The 20,908-nt window shown below is 47.9% G+C and overlaps 1 protein-coding gene across 7 annotated transcripts in view; it reads right to left on the reverse strand.

Moving 5' to 3' along the window:
- GRB10 (growth factor receptor bound protein 10) overlaps positions 1-20,908 on the reverse strand; it is a 198,498-nt gene that overhangs the window by 11,246 nt on the left and 166,344 nt on the right. For all 7 annotated transcript variants that reach the window (XM_029233724.1, XM_029233725.1, XM_029233727.1 and 4 more), the window contains 5 exons: positions 20,735-20,833; positions 5,775-5,852; positions 4,709-4,825; positions 3,762-3,828; positions 3,462-3,549 (listed from right to left, as the gene is read on the reverse strand). In XM_029233724.1, the coding sequence (XP_029089557.1) occupies positions 3,462-3,549; positions 3,762-3,828; positions 4,709-4,825; positions 5,775-5,852; positions 20,735-20,833 (449 nt within the window). The remainder of the gene's footprint in view (positions 1-3,461; positions 3,550-3,761; positions 3,829-4,708; positions 4,826-5,774; positions 5,853-20,734; positions 20,834-20,908) is intronic.

Below are 20,908 nucleotides of genomic sequence, written 5' to 3' on the forward strand. Positions count from 1 at the left end.
ATCAGCTAAGTCAAAAAGACAAATGACAACCTGGGGAAAAAATGTTTGTAAAAAATGGATGTAGGGGCTTCCCTGGTGGCGCAGTGGTTAAGAATCCGCCTGCCAATGCAGGGGACACGGGTTCGATCCCTGGTCCGGGAAGATCCCACATGCCGCGGAGCAACTAAGCCCGTGTGCCACGACTACTGAGCCTGCGTGCTAGAGCCCGCGAGCCACAACTACACCGCAATGAAGAGTAGCCCCCGCTCGCTGCAGCTAGAGAAAGCCTGCGTGCAGCAACCAAGACCCAAAGCAGCTAAAATTTAAAATAAATAAAATTAATTTAAAAAAACAGTATATACCAAAAAAATGGATGTAGAAAACTGGGCAAGTATGTACCGACAGCTCAGCAACACAAGAAGGTCTGGAAATGAAACAGGCCCTTAATCATACGGTAGAGACCCGGCCTCCGTTCAACACTCCCACTTCTTCGAACTCACCGGCAAAGAGACACTTAAAAACATGAAGGTGGGGCACAGTGTGTCATAACAGAAGCCTGGAAACAGTGAAGCTCTATCGTGTGAAAGAGAACCCAGCAGGGGACAAGGAAGGGGGCAACCCCTCCTGGCCATCCCACCCCAGCATCCTCAGGCCGCAGCTAAGCTCAGGGTCGGACCTCCGTGGCCAGTACACGCCCTTGTTAAGATGAGGCAGACTACGGAAACAAATACTTTAATACTTTTAAAAGGAAACAACAGAAGGATAAACAAACGAACACTGATGAAAATGTTTACCCATTGTGGAGTTGGGGGCAAAGTACCTGGTTTTATAACTTCTGACTTTGGAACCAAGGCAATGTTTTACATAGTTTTAAAAGCAGCATTAAACTGAAGAGGAAATAAATCAGATCCACTTAACAAAAATCAGAAACAAACAGAGGAATGAACCTGAAGACGTGGCAGTTTGGTGGTGGAACCACGGAGAAGAATTACCTTAAGGTTGGTACTTTAACATGACCTGCCTGGACTATTCCTTAAGGATTAAAAGGGCTGCAAAGAAGTGTGAATTCAGTAGTACTGAAGTAATATTATCAATATTTTCATGATGTGATATGGGGTACAGCAGACAAGTACAGAGTGAGGTAAAACAAATAAGTAAGCGACTGTCATTAGTAAGATTTTTCAGAGGAAGAGAAGAGAGAGACAATAAAATCAAAGGCGTACACACCCTGTAATTTTCCATTTGAATTGGCAATATCAATGTGAACCTGTAATCTATTTTTCAGTTTAAAAAGCCTATGTCCTAGTTCTGTCCATGGAAAAGACCTACCGATTTGGTTTCCAGACGCCATTTTCCACGACAAAGAATTAGGGCCCTTAAGAGAATGTGTCACACCAGAAAGCAAACGCTATTAGTGTTGGGTCAAAAGAACTCAGGAACCAACTTGAAAGAGGCCTGCCCCATGGGACAAAAAGAGGGCCTAGGAAACATGAAGAATTTTAAGCTTGGATTGAAACAAATCAAACACATAGTATCTATCTAAGTTCATCATGAGAGTTAAAAACCAGAACGGAACACCTCATTTGTAAGCACCGGAAGACAGCAGAACACCAAACCGTGATCCTGAAAACTGACAAAGAGAAAAACCAAGCACTTAGCTACCTTTCCCAGAAAAACAAATACGTGACAAGGAAAAGGATTTTAGCTAAGGAATGATGAAGGAATAATAGAATTAGAAAACAATGACTCTGTGACCTCTAATGAAACAATAAATCTGGGCGGGTTCAGTGGCTCAGACCCTTCGGTGTAGGGGGCTGGGAGCTGGACTGGGGGCCCGGCTGACAACGCCAGACCCCCGCCCAGCCCGGGATGAGGAAGTGGGCAGTACAGACATGCAGCCCCGAAGCTCTGCAGAAGCCTTCTCGGAAGAAGGCTCAGAGTCTAACCAAGCCTCTGCCCACACTTTACAGGAAACGAGGGAGACAGGGGAACACAGTCAAAGAAACCACAGGTACACAATTAGCAAATGACCTACTTCTTCAAAAAAGGAAAGATATATTAAAAAAAAAAGGAAAGAAAATGGAGTGGTAGGGAGACTACTATTATATTAAGGGAGACAGAGACACTTCAACCAGACGCCACAGGTAGATCCTGCTTTAGACCAACTACATTTAAAGGACTTTCGTGTGTGTGAACATGATGGGACTTCTGAGGGCACTAAGAAATTCTTGTTTATTTTAGATGCAACGACAATAGTGTGGTTGTCTCCGAAGAAAAGGGTCCTTATTTTTCAGATACTCACTGAAATACAGTTACTGGTAAAAATTCCGAACGTCGGGGGTTTCCTTTAAAACAGCTCAGAAGAAGGAAAAAGTAGAGGAAGACAAGTGGGCAAAGTTAGAAGGAAGGAGAGGAAGGCAAAGAGGAGAAGAGGAGAAAAAAATAATAAAAATGTAGGAAGGGGAAGAGACCAGCTCAGGTGAGCAAATTCTGAAGCTGGGCAAGAGGTAGACAGGGTTCCTCACCCTCTCCTCCCTCATGTGAAGTTTTAGAGTTCCATGATAAAACTTTTTAAAGATGAAGGATCTGAAGAACAGAAGGACTGCTGTGAGTTGAGCAGCTCCCGAGAGCCTGTCTTTTGAGTAGACCCAGTGAGAGGCAGCCATGACAAGGATGGACCAGGGCATCCAACTAACTCGTCTGGGTCTCTTTATGTGGGGGTGGGGGGTGGGGGTGGAGGCATGACTCGGGCTGAGCTCGGGAGGGACCATGCCGCGGTCACGGTCACTCACATGTCAGCAGCCACACCCGGGGCAGCTTCCTCTCATTCACAGTGATGCTGAGCCTGGCTGCCGGGTTTGCCTTGACCATGGGGGTGTCACCTTGAGAAGTGCTTGTGCACTGGGGTTGCCCTCTTACCCTTGGGATCCCTGTGATGGCCATGATGGACCCAGGCTAACCTGCCAGAGACCTGTGCCCAGGCACCTCGGCACCCAGCCACGGCCAGCACTGGCCACCAGGCACGTGAGTTCTGCTGGCCCCGGTGGGAAGAGCCACCCAAGCAGCCCTAACTGTGAGAAATGATACAGCTTTGCTGCTTTGCGTCACTAAGATCTGGGGTGGCTGGGGCAAAGGCCAATGATATAAGGCATAAAGCAAAAGGTGTAGGCAAGAAGATACGGTTTTCCACTGGCGCACTGCCTTACTGATCAAAAAGAAGCAACACGCGTTCTTCATCTGTTCGAATTTCATTAAGGAGGTAGAGAATGATTTTAGCGTCTGGACAGAAATGGACTGCAATCCCTCTCTCCACTTCGTAGCTGTGCAAACCCTGCAGCATCCTCGTTTCCCTGAGCACACTGCTCCTCTTTAGAACGAGGCTGCAACCGTTGCCCAGCCCCGCACCCCATGGCAGGATGCTCTGAGGAGCTGAGCCCAGCAGACCCTCAGCAGACGCCCACCCTGTCCGTCGTGTCCCTTACCCATCCACGAGCCCCTGCTGCTTAATGATCCGGTGTGACTCCTCCCTGGAGATCCTGCCGTGAAACCAGTGCTGTGTCCTGTGAATCACTGCGGGAAACAGAGAAAGGTGGGTAGCCTGGGGCCCACGCACAGCGGCTGCCCTGCGAGCTCACTCAGGTCCACACGGGGCCCGGATTTCCGCGGCCGCAGCTTTCGTGCTGCGCTCTGGACCTGGACAACGTTGTGAAGCTCGGGGAGCGTTGGGAGCTCTTTTATTTTATTTATGTACAAAAATATCAGGCCAAGGTGCCAGCGTTTACCTGTACTTAGGGTGGAAGGGTGGAGGGGGCTCTGGCTCCCGAGGATATTCATCCGCGTGCTTCGCTTCTGCAAAAGAGATCCTCGCATCAGCGCCAAGACAGCAGAGTGACACAAACAGCACGCCACCTGGGACACAGCTGGGGCGGGGAGCTGGCCGGGTGACAGGGCACTCGACCATGGAATGACAGACACCTCAGTCCCATGTGGCCACGAGGACAGACAGCTTACAGGCAGCAGTTGTTAAAAACAAAACCAGAAGCATCCCCATCCTAGTATATTTCTAAGGATTCCAGCATGGAAGCAGAGACGTGTTTGTCACACACAAGACGTGGAGTGAAATTCCGAATACATCTTAGGAGAAAAGCACGAGATTTTCCAGGGAGCTCAGGCAGGTCTGAACACTGGTCGTGGCTTTGGGTGCACTCTCCTTTTCTGTGCACTCTGAGGCTGAAGGAGGGGGAGGCTTTCGGAGCCAGAGCTGTGGGCTTGTGTTTTGTACACTGTCTTTAAAGCTCAGAAAAGCTTGCAAGTTGGGAGATATTCATCCATCTGGAGATTAGGAACTTGGGTCTCAGAGTAAAAAGACTGTCCAAGGCTGTGAAGCTAGTTAGAGGTCGAGCCACACTCGGAATACCTGGCCTCACGCTCTGCCCGCCCGGAAGACTCCAGCAGGAACGGGGCTGCGAGCCGGGGGAACCCAGGGCTCTGCTCCTTGCCCCTCCCCCCATGGGAGCCCAGGGACGAGGGTGGTGGGGTGGCAGGGTGCTGGGCACATGGAGGAGCCCAGGAGGGCCAAGGCTTCCCGCAGCTGAGAACTCACAGCCACCCACCCTCCCAGCCTCTCACCCCCTGACGCCAGCACACAGCCCCTCTTCTGGGGGCAGACCAGGCGTGGAGTGGCCACCGCAAGGGAGCCCGTCCTGGCGGGACAGGGCCATGGCCTTACCCTCCAGGCGTGGCCTTCTTCCAGGGCTGCACTCTGAGCCTCAACCGGGTTCTCGATCACTCTTCCTGTTTGCCCAGAAAAATCCATGGCCACGAGGGAGTTCTCAGAGACACTGCGCTGGAAACGAGAGGCCGTGAGTCCTTAAGACGCAGGGAAACCGCCAGGGAGCCGGTGGGAACCTTGGCACAGAACAGCTGTGCCTGGGGAGGGGCAGGAGAGGACGGGCAAGTCCCTCCACCATCCCAACTCTCTGAGGATCAGATGGAACATTCAGTGCCGCAAGCGCCCCTGGACTAAAAATGGCTTGGGTCTTTCTCAAGAAGAACAAAGAAACGTTCCAGTCCTCTCGAGGTATTCGAAGGCCACCGGTGAGGCTGCTGGTACCCACAGGATTGGGACTGTGTGGTGTTTCACGGGGTCCCGAACGTGCACTAAAACTCATCAAAGACATGGAAACGTCAAGTGCAAGCCAGCCCTCACCATCAGCCAAGTCGGGTAAGTTAGTCCAGGGAAACGCAGGGACTCGTTCTGTGGGATAGTTTGACATCTAGGAACGGACATCGAGGGACTGTTAAGATCATAGTTTGAGAGGACGAAGCATTTCTGCACCTCCGGGAACTAAAGTCCATCCTGAGAACACAAGATGACTCACTACAGTCTCAATCCTCACAGAGAAAGACCTAAGCGTCATGGTCAACAGCACCGCGGGTCCCACAGCTGAAATGGACAAAAGCGAAGGTGGGAAGGCGGCTCCTCAGTGGAGCTGAGAGTTGCTGTCGACATTTCTGAGCACGTGAACAGAGAGCCCTGAAATGGAGCCACCTACTGAGGCAACCCTGCGGGGAGATGTGGGGACAGGGAATCTGCTCCCGGCAGGCACACTGTTGGGACGACCAAGTCCACCTTCTGGGAAACGCAAGGCGGTGAGATATTCTGGCTTCTCTGAAACGCGCAAGCTCGTTCTGCAGCTTCTCTGGTCAGCCCCGTCGGAAACGAGATGTCCACAGAACACACTGACGCAGCAGCTGAGAAGGAACTTGGTTTGGGGGCCGGCAGCTTTACTTACCACTGGAGTTGAGAAGGGGGACAGCATGGCCTTCCTCTGCTGAGGGATTCTGTAGTTCTGGTAAAGGAGCATTCCATACTGAAGGGGAAAGGAAGGCCAGAGTCAGCCACCGGGGGGGGGGTGCTCGGGAGCCCCCAAAGCCCCAGATGTGGCAAACCCACGGCCGTGGGGGGCAACAGTCATACAGAACAATGAGCAATCCCTGCCAACAGCCTGGTGAACTCAAGAACAAACACCCAACAGAGCACTGTCTCTGGGGCCTGCCACCACCAACACTCCATAGACAGTTACCGCCGACTGTCTTGGGATGCTGGGTGGGCGGGGAGTAAGCAGGGCAGCAACAATGTAATAACGATGAGAGAAGAACAACAGCCTTACTGAATGTTGCTACAGGCCAAGCTCTCTTCTAAGTGCTTTATGCTGCTCTTTTATTTAATCTTCTCCATTTTACGAAATATGTACTTTATCCCCATTTTACAAATAACAGAACACAAAGAAGTGAAGCAAGTTGCTCAAGGTCATGGTAAAGTAGCGATTCAGGATCTGAATGTACAAGCCTGTTCCCAAACCAGCGCTCTTCCTAACCACCAGGCTCCCTGCCCAAGCAGCTCAGTGGCTCATGCTTTATTTCCCCAGGAAATAAGCACTACGGGTCCTGCAAAGTCTCGTACACTCCCAACATCCCAACCTACGCTCCCCAATTACCCACTCAAACCACACAGAAAAGAAACAAGGTCAGGAAGAGAAAACTCAGGTATCAAGTGGGCTGCATCTTCCTCTTCACTGTCCTTTATGGATGTAAGCTCATTTCCAGCTTGAGGCCCTGCAGTACTCGTTTCTAAAGTTAACATATTTGGAACATGATGAAAAGGTCTAACACAGGTACAACTGCACTCCCATGAGAGGGGAAGAGAGAGAACGGCTTAGAAGAAATGTTTGAGATAAGGGCCAAGAATTTTCCAAAACTAAAAAAACCCCACCAAGCTACAGAATCTAGGAGTGGGATAAAAATGAAACAAAAACGAACAAACAAATAAACAAAACCACCCAGGAACATCATGGAAAACAGAGACAAAGAGAAAACGTTGAAAGCAACCGTAGGAAGACACACTTTACTTTCACAGAAGCTATGAGAGGAGGAACAGCTGACTTTTTAACTTGAATGATGGGAGTTAGAAGACAATGGGATGGGTGAAATGCAGGAGAAAATAACCTCTAACCAAGGATTCGACCATCAGTGAAAAGTTCCTTCAATAATGAAAATAAGACAAAAATATACCAAACAAAAATGGAGAGATTTTTGTTGCCAACAGGCCCATACTCAAACAGCTGCTGAGTGGAATTCTGGTCCCAGAGAGAAGAATATAGACTCAGGGAACAACAAACTGCAGGGGAGACCTTCAAGATGGTGGAGGAGTGAGATGTGGAGATCGCCTTCCTCCCCACAAATACATCAGAAATACATCTACACGTGGAACAACTCCTACAGAACACATACTGAACACTGGCAGAAGACCTCAGACTTCCCAAAAGGCAAGAAAGTCCCCATGTACCTGGGGAGGGCAAAAGAAAAAAAAAGCACAGAGACAAAAGAATAGGGACGGGACCTGCACCTCTGAGAGGGAGCTGTGAAGGAGGAAAGGTTTCCACACACTAGGAAGCCCCTTCACTGGTGGAGACGGGGGGTGGCGGGGGGAAGCTTTGGAGCCACGGAGGAGAGCGCAGCAACAGGGGTGCGGAGGGCAAAATGGAGAGATTCCCGCACAGAGGATCGGTGCCGACCAGCACTCACCAGCCCGAGAGGCTTGTCTGCTCACTCGCCAGGGCAGGCGGGGCTGGGAGCTGAGGTTCGGGCTTCGGTCAGAGCACCGGGAGAGGACTGGTGTTGGTAGCTTGAACACAGCCTGCAAGGGGTTAGTGCACCGCGGCTAGCCGGGAGGGAGTCTGGGAAAAAGTCTGGAACTGCCGAAGAGTCAAGAGACCACTTTTTCAGGGTGCGCAAGGAGAGGGGATTCAGAGCACCACCTAAACGAGCTCCAGAGACGGGCGCGAGCCACAGCTATCAGCATGACAACGGAGATGGGCATTAAACGCTAAGGCTGCTGCTGCAGCCATGAAGAAGCCTGTGTGCGAGCACAGGCGAGCACTCTCCCTCCCGGGAGAGTGTGCAGCCCACCACTGGCAGGGTCCCATGATCGGGGACTACTTCCCCGGGAGAACACACAGCGTGCCTCAGGCTGTGGCAAGTCACGCTGGCCTCTGCCACCGCAGGCTCGTCCTGCATTCCCTACCCCCCCCCCCCCCCCCCACCGCCTGAGTGAGCCAGAGCTCTCTAATCAGCGGCTCCTTTAACCCCGCCCTGTCTGAGCAAAGAACAGACGCCCTCAGGCGACCTACAGGCAGAGGCGGGGCCAAATCCAAAGCTGAGCCCCAGGAGCTGTGTGAACAGAGAAGAGAAAGGGAAATCTCTCCCAGCAGCCTCAGGAGCAGCAGATTAAATCTCCACAGTCAACTTGATGTACCTGCAACTGTGGAATACCTGAACAGACAACGAATTATCCCAAAATTGAGATGGTGGGCTTTGGGAGCAATGATATATATTTTTTCCTTTTTCTCTTTTTATGAGTGTGTATGTATATGCTTCTTTGTGTGATTTTGTCTATATAGCTTTGCCTTTACCATTTATCCTAGGGTTCTCTCGTTTTTTTTTTTTCATAGTATAGTTTTTAGTGCTTGTTATCATTGGTGGATTTGGTTTTTGGTTTGGTTGCTCTCTTCTTTCTTCCTTTCTTTTTTTAATTACTTAAAAATTTTTTTTTGTTTTTAATAATTATTTTTTATTTTAATAACTCTATTTTACTTATTTATTTATTTATTTATTTTCTTCTCCCTTTTCTCCTGAGCTGTGTGGCTGACAGGGTCTTGGTGCTCTGGTCGGGTATCAGGCCTCTGCCTCTGAGGTGGGAGAGCTGAGTTCAGGATATTGGTCCACCAGAGACCTCCTGGCTCCACGTAATATCAAACAGTGAAAGCTCTCCCAGAGATCTCCATCTCAGGGCTACGACCCAGATCCACTCAACAACCAGCAAGCTACAGTGCTGGACAACCTATGCCAAACAACTAGCAAGACAGGAACACAACCCCACCCATTAGCAGAGAGGCTGCCTAAAATCATAATAAGTCCACAGACACCCCAAAACACACCACCAGATGTGGGCCTGCCCACCAGAAAGACAAGATCCAGCCTCATCCACCAGAACATAGGCACTAGTCCCCTCCACCAGGAGGCCTACACAACCCACTGAATCAATCTCACCCACTGGGGGCACACACTAAAAACAACAAGAACTACGAACCTGCAGCCTGCGAAAAGGAGACCCCCAAACACAGTAAGTTAAGCAAAATGAGAAGACAGAGAAACGCACAGCAGATGAAGGAGCAAGGTAAAAACCCACCAGACGAAACAAATGAAGAGGAAATAGGCAGTCTACCTGAAAAAGAATTCAGAGTAATGACAAAAAAGATGATCCAAAATCTTGGAAATAGAATGGAGAAAACACAAGAAACGTTCAACAAGCACCTAGAAGAGCTAAAGAGCAAACAAACAATGATGAACAACACAATAAATGAAATTAAAAATTCTCTAGAAAGAATCAATAGCAGAATTACTGAGGCAGAAGGACGGATAAGTGACCTGGAAGATAAAATAGTGGAAATAACTACTGCAGAGCAGAATAAAGAAAAAAGAATGAAAAGAATTGAGGACAGTCTCAGAGACTTCTGGGACAACATTAAACGCACCAACATTTGAATTATAGGCATCCCAGAAGTAGAAGAGAAAAAAAAGGGGACTGAGAAAATATTTGAAGAGATTATAGTTGAAAACTTCCCTAATATGGGAAAGGGGGCTTCCCTGGTGGCGCGGGGGCTTCCCCGGTGGAGCAATGGCTGAGAGTCCGCCTGCCGATGCAGGGGACACGGGTTCCTGGCCCGATCCGGGAAGATCCCACATGCCGCGGAGCGGCTGGGCCCGTGAGCCATGGCCGCTGAGCCTGCGTGTCCGGAGCCTGTGCTCTGCAACGGGAGAGGCCACAACAGTGAGAGGCCCAAGTACCGCAAAAAAAAAAAAAAAAAAAAAAGAGGTAATATGGGAAAGGAAACAGTTAATCAAGTCCAGGAAGTGCAGAGAGTCCCACACAAGAAAAATCCAAGGATAAACACGCCAAGAACATATTAATCAACCGATCAAAAATTAAATACAGAGAAAAAATATTAAAAGCAGCGAAGGAAAAACAACAAAAAACATACAAGGGAATCCCCATAAGGTTAACAGCTGACCTTTCAGCAGAAACTCTGCAAGCCAGAAGTGAGTGGCAGGACATATTTAAAGTGATGAAGGAGAAAAACCTACAACCAAGATTACTCTACCCAGAAAGGATCTCACTCAGATTTGACAGAGAAATCAAAAGCTTTACAGACAAGCAAAAGCTAAGAGAATTCAGCACCACCAAACCAGCTTTACAGTAAATGCTATAGGCAGGAAACACAAGAGAAGGAAAACAACTATACTAACTAACCCAAAACAATTAAGAAAATGGTAATAGGAACATATGTCTCGATAATTACCTTAAATGTGAATGGATTAAATGCTCCAACTAAAAGACACAGACCGGCTGAATGGATACAAAAACAAGACCCCTATATATGCTATCTACAAGAGACCCACTTCAGACCTAGGGACACATACAGACTGAAAGTGAGGGGATGGAAAAAGATATGCCATGCAAATGGAAATCAGAAGAAAGCTGGAGTAGCAATTCTCATATCAGACAAAATAGACTTTAAAATAAAGACTATTACAAGAGACAAAGAAGGACACTACCTAATGATCAAGAGATCGATCCAAGAGGAAGATATAACAATTGTAAATATTTATGCACCCAACGTAGGTGCACCTCCATACATAAGGCAAATACTAACAGCCATAAGAGGGGAAATCGACAGTAACACAATCATAGTAGGGGACTTTAACACCCCACTTTCACCAATGGACAGATGATCCAAAATGAAAATAAAAAAGGAAACACAAGCTTTAAATGATACATTAAACAAGATGAAATTAACTGATAATTATAGGACACTGCATCCAAAAACAGCAGAATACACTTTCTTCTCAAGTGCTCATGGAACGTTCTCCAGGAGAGATCGTATCTTGGGTCACAAATCAAGCTTTGGTAAATTTAAGAAAATTGAAATTGTATCAAGTATCTTTTCTGACCACAACGTTGTGACACTAGATATCAATTACAGGAAAATATCTGTAAAAACTACAAATACATGGAGGCTACACGATACACTACTTGATAACAAAGAGATCACTGAAGAAATCAAAAAAATACCTAGAAACACATGACAAAGAAAACATGATGACCCAAAACCTATGGCATGCAGCAAAGGCAGTTCTAAGAGGGAAGTTTATAGCAATACAATCCTACCCCAAGAAACAAGAAAAATCTCAAATAAACAACCTAACCTTACACCTAAAGCAATTAGAGAAAGAAGAACCCTAAAACCCCAAAGTTAGCAGAAGGAAAGAAATCATAAAAATCAGATCAGAAATAAATGAAAAAGAAATGAAGGAAACAATAGCAAAGATCAATAAAAGTAAAAGCTGGTTCTTTGAGAAGATAAACAAAACTGATAAACAATTAGCCAGACTCATCAAGAAAAAAAGGGAGAAGACTCAAATCAATAGAAGTATAAATGAAAAAGGAGAAGTAACAACTGACACGGCAGAAATACAAAGGATCAAGAGAGATTACTACAAGCAATTATATGCCAATAAAATGGACAACCTGGAAGAAATGGACAAATTCTTAGGAATGCGCGACCTTCCGAGACTGAACCAGGAAGAAACAGAAAACATGAACAGACCAATCACAAGCACTGAAATTGAGACTGTGATTAAAAATCTTCCAACAAAAAGCCCAGGACCAGATGGCTTCACAGGCGAATTCTATCAAACATTTAGAGAAGAGCTAACACCTATCCTTCTCAAACTCTTCCAAAATATAGCAGAGGGAGGAACACTCCCAAACTCATTCTACGAGGCCACCATCACCCTGATATCAAATCCAGACAAAGATGTCACAAAGAAAGAAAACTACAGGCTAATATCACTGATGAACATAGATGCAAAAATCCTGAACAAAATACTAGCAAACAGAATCCAACAGCACATTAAAAGGATCATACACCACGATCAAGTGGGGTTTATCCCAGGAATGCAAGGATTCTTCAATATATGCAAATCAATCAATGTGATACACCATTTTAACAAATTGAAGGGCAAAAACCATATGATCATCTCAATAGCTGCAGAAAAAGCTTTCGACAAAATTCAACACCCATTTATGATAAAAACCCTCCAGAAAGTAGGCATAGAGGGAACTTACCTCAACATAATAAAGGCCATATATGACAAACCCACAGCCAACATTGTTCTCAATGGTGAAAAACTGAAAACATTTCCACTAAGATCAGGAACAAGACAAGGTTGCCCACTCTCACCACTATTATTCAACATAGTTTTGGAAGTTTCAGCCACAGCCATCAGAGAAGAAAAAGAAATAAAAGGAATCCAAATCGGAAAAGAAGAAGTAAAGCTGTCACTGTTTGCAGATGACATGATACTATATATATAGAATCCTAAAGACGCTACCAGAAAACTACTAGAGCTAATCAATGAATTTGGTAAAGTAGCAGGATACAAAATTAATGCACAGAAATCTTTTGCATTCCTATACACTAATGATGAAAAATCTGAAAGAGAAATTAAGGAAACACTCCCATTTACCACTGCAACAAAAAGAATACAATACCTAGGAATAAACCTACCTAAGGGGACAAAAGACCTGTATGCAGAAAACTATAAGATACTGATGAAAGAAATTAAAGATGATAGAAACAGATGGAGAGATATACCATGTTCTTGGATTGGAAGAATCAACATTGTGAAAATGACTATACTACCCAAAGCAATCTACAGATTCAATGCAATCCCTATCAAACTACCAATGGCATTTTTCATAGAACTAGAACAAAAAATTTCACAATTTGCATGGAAACACAAAAGACACCGAGGAGCCAAAGCAATCTTGAGAAAGAAAAAAGGAGCTGGAGGAATCAGGCTCCCTGACTTCAGACTATGCTACAAAGCTACAGTAATCAAGACAGTATGGTACTGGCACAAAAACAGAAAGATAGATCAATGGAACAGGATAGAAAGCCTAGAGATAAACCCACGCACATATGGTCACCTTATTTTTGATGAAGGACGCAGGAATATACAATGGAGAAAAGACAGCCTCTTCAATAAGTGGTGTTGGGAAAATTGGATGCTACATGTTAAAGAATGAAATTAGAACACTCCCTAACACCATACACAAAAATAAACTCAAAATGGATTAAAGACCTAAATGTAAGGTCAGACACTATAAAACTCTTAGAGGAAAACATAGGTAGAACACTCTATGACATAAATCACAGCAAGATCCTTTTTGACCCACCTCCTAGGGAAATGGCAATAAAAGCAAAAATAAACCAGTGGGACCTAATGAAACTTACAAGCTTTTGCACAGTAAAGGAAACCATAAACAGGATGAAAAGACAATCCTCTGAATGGGAAGAAGTATTTGCAAATGAAGCAACTGACAAAGGATTAATCTCCAAAATTTACAAGCAGCTCATGAAGCTCAATATCAAAAAAAACAAACAACTCAATCCAAAAATAGGCAGAAGACAACTCAATCCAAAAATAGGCAGAAGACCTAAACAGACATTTCTCCAGAGAAGATATACAGATTGCCAACAAACACATGAAAGGATGCTCAACATCACTAATCATTAGAGAAATGCAAATCAAAACTACAATGAGGTATCACCTCACACCAGTCAGAATGGCCATCATCAAAAAGTGTACAAACAATAAAGGCTGGAGAGGTGTGCATAAAAGGGAACCCTCTTGCACTGTTGGTGGGAATGTAAATTGATACAGCCACTATGGAGAACAGTATGGAGGTTCCTTAAAAAGCTAAAAATAGAACTACCATATGACCCAGCAATCTCACTACTGGGCATATACCCTGAGGATACCATAATTCAAAGAGTCATGTACCACAATGTTCACTGCAGCTCTACTGACAGTAGCCAGGACATGGAAGCAACGTAAGTGTCCATCGACAGATGAATGGATAAAAAAGATGTGGCACATATATACAGTAGAATATTACTCAGCCATAAAAAGAAAAAAAATTGAGTTGTTGTAGTGAGGTGGATGGACCTAGAGTCTCTCATACAGAGTGAAGTCAGTCAGAAAGAGAAAAAACAAATACCGTATGCTAAGACATACATATGGAATCTAAAAAAAAAAGAATGGTTATGAAGAACCTAGGGGCAGGACAGAATAAAGACACAGACATAGAGAATGGACTTGAGGACATGGGGAGGGGGAAGTGTAAGCTGGGACGAAGCGAGAGAGTGGCATGGACATATATACACTACCAAATGTAAAATCGATAGCTAGTGGGAAGCAGCCACATAATACAGGGAGGTCAGCTCGGTGCTTTGTGACCACCTAGAGGGTTGGGATAGGGAGGGTGGGAGGGAGACGCAAGAGGGAGGGGATATGGGAACATATGTATATGTATAGCTGATTCAGTTTGTTATACAGCAGAAACTAACACACCATTGTAAAGCAATTATACTCCAATAAAGATGTTTAAAAAAAAAGAACAAATTGCAGTGTCTACTTAAGATGCCACATCCGACCAGGATTCGAAAGGACAGCACAGCCCTGATGTGTGAAGGTGACCAAAACCTCAGCATATGGTGTAAGTCCTGGTTCTGTGACAGTTTACACAGCACTGAGCTTGAATATTCCTCAAAGCTTAGAGAAACTCATTTTTTAAAAAAATGTAGCTCAATTTCTCCTTCTGCGTTTTTCAGTCAATTTTAAGGTTTTTCTGTTTTTGCAAAGAATGTCCATTTCATCTTGTTTTAAAATACAATAGTAGGTGGATATGCATGTCTTCACTTTTCCCATTTTAAAAATGACTGGGTTTTACGTACTTTCTTTCATTTCTACTCTCCACGTACTTCAATTCCCCCTTGTTTCTGTCTGTGTAGAAAAGACAGGTGTCTGTGTTTGCAGTTCACACAGGGTGGCCGGGGGTTGCTCACACACCACGCGGCACAGCGGGTGGGTGGGAGACAGAAAGGGATGGGGCAGGCGGGTCTCCAAATGGCTTCAGGGTGAGGTGCGCTTCAGGGATGCTGAGAGCGGCCGCTGTTTCTGAACAAACATCGAAACTGCACCCGTGTGCTAGTAACTGGCCTGCCTGCCAGAAGTTTCTGACTCTGCTTTTGAGTCAAATGGTGGACTTACTCTCCCTGGGCCCTGCGGCTGGGGCAGACCAGGCGAGCAGTCTGGACCTGAGCCTGTGAGCGGGAGTGACATGTGTCACTTCTGTGGATGGGAGAACCCCTGGCTCTGCCTTCCCTTCCCCAGCTGAGGTCATGATGGGGCCACGCCACCTGCCATGTCTGAGCTGGATCCATCTTTGCTGTTAGAGCTGCTGAGATTGGATTTTTTTTTGCCATTTACCAATAACCTGAGATGCCATGTAATTCAGTCTTTTTGTCTATTTCATATATTGAGGAATTACCCAAAATTCTGCCTGAAGGGGGAAAGGGTTCTGCTACATAAAAATAAAATCTGGGAACCACTAGACTTGAGAGATCATCTTGCAGGGAAGAGGATGAGAGGGAAGGTGTATATCAGGGACTTTCATTCTTTTAGATTTCACAAAGCAATCAAATTTGGGGGAAAAAATCTGTGACTGTCTTAAGGCTTGGCAACTAATTTGCCAAATAAGACAGCACACACACACACCAAAAGTTAACCACTCATCTACCACCATATCAACAAATTTTTTTATCAACAATAGTTTATAAAATATTGTTGATAGAATGGTAGATCAGACCATGAGACTTTTGTAAAGTCTATTTTGAGGTTAACTAAGTAAAAAGGACACAGTCTCAGATTAAAGAATAAACCTGTTACCACGAGCGCAATTAGCTTCATGGGAAGCTGACCGCACTGTCAGTATTTGTTTCGTTTTGCTATGCACTAGAGAAGATGTCTACCCAGCTTCTCAGTAGTCAGAGGACTGGCTTTTAGGGACCACGGGTCTGGACTCTGGGATCCAGAGAGGCCATGAGTTTGGCTGTGAGTGTGAAGGCAGGTGGCACCGTCAGACGGGAGGACGGAACACACCTGAGCCATTTCCCAAGTTCTACCTGGGCTTCCTAAGAAGCCCCGCCGGGGTGGGGGCATGGAGTCTCAGCTGGCCCATCTCCAGGCGCTCTCTCCTCACCTGTACTGCGAGGGCCCCGCCTTCCCCTAGGTTCTCATGATGATTAAACGGGGTGATGTGAAGCTCCCTCCGGGCAGGTGCGAGCAGGCAGCAAACATCACGGTGTTATCACCAGAGCCGGGATGCTTTGCCTCTGCTCTGAACAGCTGGTCAGCACGCCCCCGCACCCCCCGGCGAACCGTTCCCTGTTTGCGCTGCTTCTGGGCGCTGGACGCCCCCTCTTGGCCCCAGACTCCACAACGCCTGTGTGCCAGGGCTGAGGCTCCCTGGCTGCTGTCATGCCCAACATCCACTGTAACTGTCTTCTCCATGTCAAGTAATTCATTTCAGAATCCTGTGTGCTTTTTTTTTTTAAAGCCTCTTTAAGAGGTTTAGACTTTTTTAAAAATTTTATTTATTTTTTTGGGCTGCGCTTGGGCGGCTTGCAGGATCTTAGTTCCTCAACCAGGAATTGAACCAGGGCCCCGGCAGTGAAAGCGCTGAGTTCTAACCACTGGACCACCGGGGAGTTCCCTACAGAAACCTGTATTGATGAAGCAAGACCTCGCTCTTGGGGAAGAATCTCTAGGGCAGCTTAAGAAACATCTAGAAGGTGGAGGGGGTGGGAAGGAGCCGGTAGGTAACTAACACCGTTTTCGTACTCCTTGTGCTGTCCCTGTAGTCTTTGTGAAATCATTTAGGAAACAATGGAATAGCAGGTAGAGGAACAAAAGAGGGTATTAGCCAGTTTTCTCCTCTGGAGGCTCGAGCTATCATTTTTTTTTAAAGGAAGTATACCAGTGTTGGTACTTCAAGGCACAGGAAGGTCTAGGTTAATTCAAAAGAAGGCCTTCCTCTCAAAAAAGCCCTGGGATTTCAATACCGTCCAAATTGCCCAGTATCAGCCACCACAGACCTGCTTCCTGGCCAGAGTTGGAGACAGTGGGAGGGCAGAGCTTTACACTTCAGATTCAGGCCCCGAGGTCTCCGATGTGCGTCCTCCACACAGGCACATGGCACATCCGACCCACTATTAGGGGGCAAGGGTGTCGGAGGGTTAAAGCTTGGGGAGGGACCTCTCATCACTCACTACAGACCACGAAAAGAGGCAACCCAACGTTTCCTTGGTCTGTGGCAGCAAGACCCCCCTCGGAGGCCGAAGAACCGGCCTCTGGAGATGGTGCAGGTCCCTAGTCCAAAGCCCCCCTCTGCACCGTCTCGGGCTGACTCCGGCGCTGCCCATGACATCCAACAGGCAAAGGGGAGAAACGGTTTCAAAAGACGGGGGAGGGGCTTCCCTGGTGGCGCAGTGGTTGAGAGTCTGCCTGCCGATGCAGGGGACGCGGGTTTGTGCCCCGGTCCGGGAAGATCCCACGTGTCGCGGAGCGGCTGGGCCTGTGAGCCATGGGCACTGAGCCTGCGCGTCCGGAGCCTGTGCTCCGCAACGGGAGAGGCCACAACAGTGAGAGGCCCGCGTACCGCCAAAAAAAATGAGTGGGGAGGCCAACGCAGATACGGGAGTTTGGGTCGGTTGCTACTTTCATTCAACTCAACTTTTCTGAGCGTCTCTTCTGTTCCGAGAGCTAGGCCGTCCCAGCTCTGGGGATCTGAGGTTGACGCCCAGGCACGAGAACACGTAGAGGGCAAGAACTGGGAGGTGCGGAGAGGCGGCCAGGTCCCTGAAGCCTGCAGACTGGTCTCCCCGTGGAGGAGAAGAGACAGGCTGCAGACTGAGCCAGCGCTCACAATCCAAGAAGCTCGCGACGCAGCACAGCCAGGTAAACAGGAGGCTTTTGAGAAGGTTCCCCACTGCTTCAAAGGGCGTTAAGTCCCCGAAGCAAAGCACACGCCATTCTGGAGGCAACGTGTGGGTGCAGGGCAGGGGCCATCACACAGAAGCTGGTCTTCTAACTACGCTTCCCCCCAGAACAAGGTGACTGGAGCCAGGGGCGGCTGCAGGGGCAGGGAGGGAGGAGACCTAGATGTTTGTAAGGGTTCCTCATTTCAGATGCTGGTGCTGGCCCCTTGGTAGAGGCAGGAGCCCCCAGGCCATGGCCAGCCAGGCCCCGCTCTCATACAGGATGGCGCTGTGGGATGTGCAGTCAGCTGCTCACTCAGGGACAACGGGGCCATGGCTGGAACTGGATGGATCTTCAGCTTTCCCCGAGGCTCTCGCGGGGGCAGCAAGCGTGCTGGTTAGCGATGGAGTTCTCGGGCCAAAACATCGGGGTTCTAGGGCTGACTCTGCCACACGCCAGTGGCCATGTGGAGCACAGCACCATGGGCTTCAGGACTGTCACCTGTACCGGTCGTACGTGTATGTACAGAGCTGCCGTGAGTAGCAAATGACGTCAGAGATGTGAGGCGCTGCCTGGCCCACAGCGGATGCTCCAAAACGTCCATCACATTGCGTCAACATATACGGGGCACGCATCGTTAGCACTAATAATAGCCAGGCGTCGCTGCCACTGTGAGCTCGGCCCGCTTCCCTCCAGCGCCCGGTCACCTCATCACATTACGATGGCGCCAAAGAGGCCCCCGCCCTCCGCCCTTGTGAGACGGCATCAGAGGTGCTGCCACATCGCCACGTGTCACCCACGGAACACGACGCATTAGTACCAGTTCCTTTTTCATCTCCTTTTTGTTTTTTTCCAAAATAGATAATATTTTTGCAGAGCAACAGAAAAAACGAAAAGAAAGCACTCAAATATATAAAACCTTGAAGGTCTCCCTCCACGTCTGCCCCATCTACACCGCAGCCTCCAGGCTCCCGTGAGCGGCCTCTGTGTTCCCCTGCAGTATCGTGTTTGCATATGTGCCAGTGAAGCTAAACACGCATTTCCATTCTCGCCCCACCAATGCAGTGACCTCTTTACACAACATTCTGCACTTTCCTTGTTAATTGCTAATAATACATCCTGGAAAATTTCCCACAACGGGACCCGGAGAGGAGCTGTTCCTTTCCAGCTGCAGGGGGCTCCTCTGTGTGCATGTCCCTCAAGCCAGGGAACCAGCCCCCTGTTGAGGGGCACTTGGATTTAACACCAGCTTGTCAGGGCGCAGCCGACGACATACAGTATCTTACAGAAACAGGGCATTTCTTCTTCTATTACAGAGCAGTAACATTTAAATGTACACCATTTTAAAATAATTAATTAATTAATTAATTAGGCTGTGTTGGGTCTTTGTTGATTCGTGCGGGCTTTTCTCTAGTTGCGGCGAGTGTCGTTGCGGTGCGTGTGCTTCTCACTGGGGTGGCTTCTCTTGTTGCGGAGCACAGGCTCTAGGCACGCGGGCTTCAGTAGCTGTGGCTCGCGGGTTCAGCAGCTGTGGCTCACGGGCTCTAGAGCACAGGCTCAGTAGTTGTGGCGCATAGGCTTAGTTGCTCCACGGCATGTGGGATCTTCCGGGACCAGGGCTCAAACCCATGCCCCCTGCATGGGCAGGCGGATTCTTAACCAGTGCACCACCAGGAAAGTCCCGTGTACACCTTTTTTTGTTTTACCAGTGACAAGACAAAAAATACAAAGGAAGATTCTGGGAGAGAGGAACACGGGTTGCCTCTCCAGGGAGCCCGTGGCATCTCCAAGGAGTATTCCGAGCTCAGCCTCCCACTGTCTCTTGATCTAAGTGACTCTGCCGAGAATCTTGGACCAGCTGGACCCTCGCTGAGGGTTGGGGACTTTTGTAAAGAGACACCCAGACCACTGCATGTGGTGGCCACAGCTAAGCAAACACACTTCCCCCACAGGCCCCTTGACTTTGGCCAAGTTCGTCTTGTCAACTAACCTGTAACTCACGAGGACTTTATGTACCTAAGGAATTCCAGACACGTGGTGTGTGTACGTGCAAAGGAACATTTTGTGGGACATCCAAGTGAGATGCGCCTGCTGTGCACTGAGCTTGTACTAAAGGGCATGTGAAGTCATCTTGGCAATTTCTGTGAAATCACTGTCGGGTGTGATCCCACGTGAGGGTCTGTGCAAGACATTTCTTTTAGAATTATTGTCAGGAGACACCAATTCCCTTGAGACTCTATGGTGAGCCACATGATTCGTTATGTTTCCCTCATGGCCTTGGCTTTTTGAGAATTCGGGAGTCTGATGCTCTGTCAGGAAAACCATTAACCTCCTGATGACCTACATGCACCCTCCCCGACCCGACTCCCCGGTCTCGACCTTTTTCTTCCTATTGGTTCTCAACCCCCACCCCACACCCAGGGTACACTTGGTAACATCTGGAGACATTTGGGGTTGTCTCAGCTGCTTGGGGTGCTACTGGCATCTCGGGGAGAGACCAGGGGGTTGCTAAATGTCCTGCAAAGCACAGGATGGCCCATTGCCTGGCCCCAAATGCCAACAGCGCTGAGGCTGGGAACTGGCTCTGGTTCCTCTAACGTTAAGGCTCTGTGGGGAGCTTCTGAGACTCTGAAAAAATGTGTGAGGATCCTTGATCCCTGGAGCTGGTGACGGAACGTGGGAGGGTGACAGGCACTGTCCATGGAGAGGGGTGCGCTGACGCACGCGGTGACCGCAGGGGACCCACCTTAAGGAGCCTAAAGGCCGTCATCCAGCACGTCCGGCTCTGCTCGTCCTCGGCACACAGCAACCGCAGCTCCTTGGCCTCGTTCCTGACTCTGTTTGGCTAAAGGAGACGAAGGAAGACCCCGTGAGCATCACAGGGAATCGGACACACACCTTCCGTCAGGCAGGGCTGAGC

The sequence above is a fragment of the Monodon monoceros genome, unplaced genomic scaffold (assembly GCF_005190385.1).
Source record: "Monodon monoceros isolate NGI ecotype Baffin Bay Population unplaced genomic scaffold, NGI_Narwhal_1 Super_Scaffold_2, whole genome shotgun sequence".
In the NCBI taxonomy this organism is placed as follows: domain Eukaryota; kingdom Metazoa; phylum Chordata; class Mammalia; order Artiodactyla; family Monodontidae; genus Monodon; species Monodon monoceros.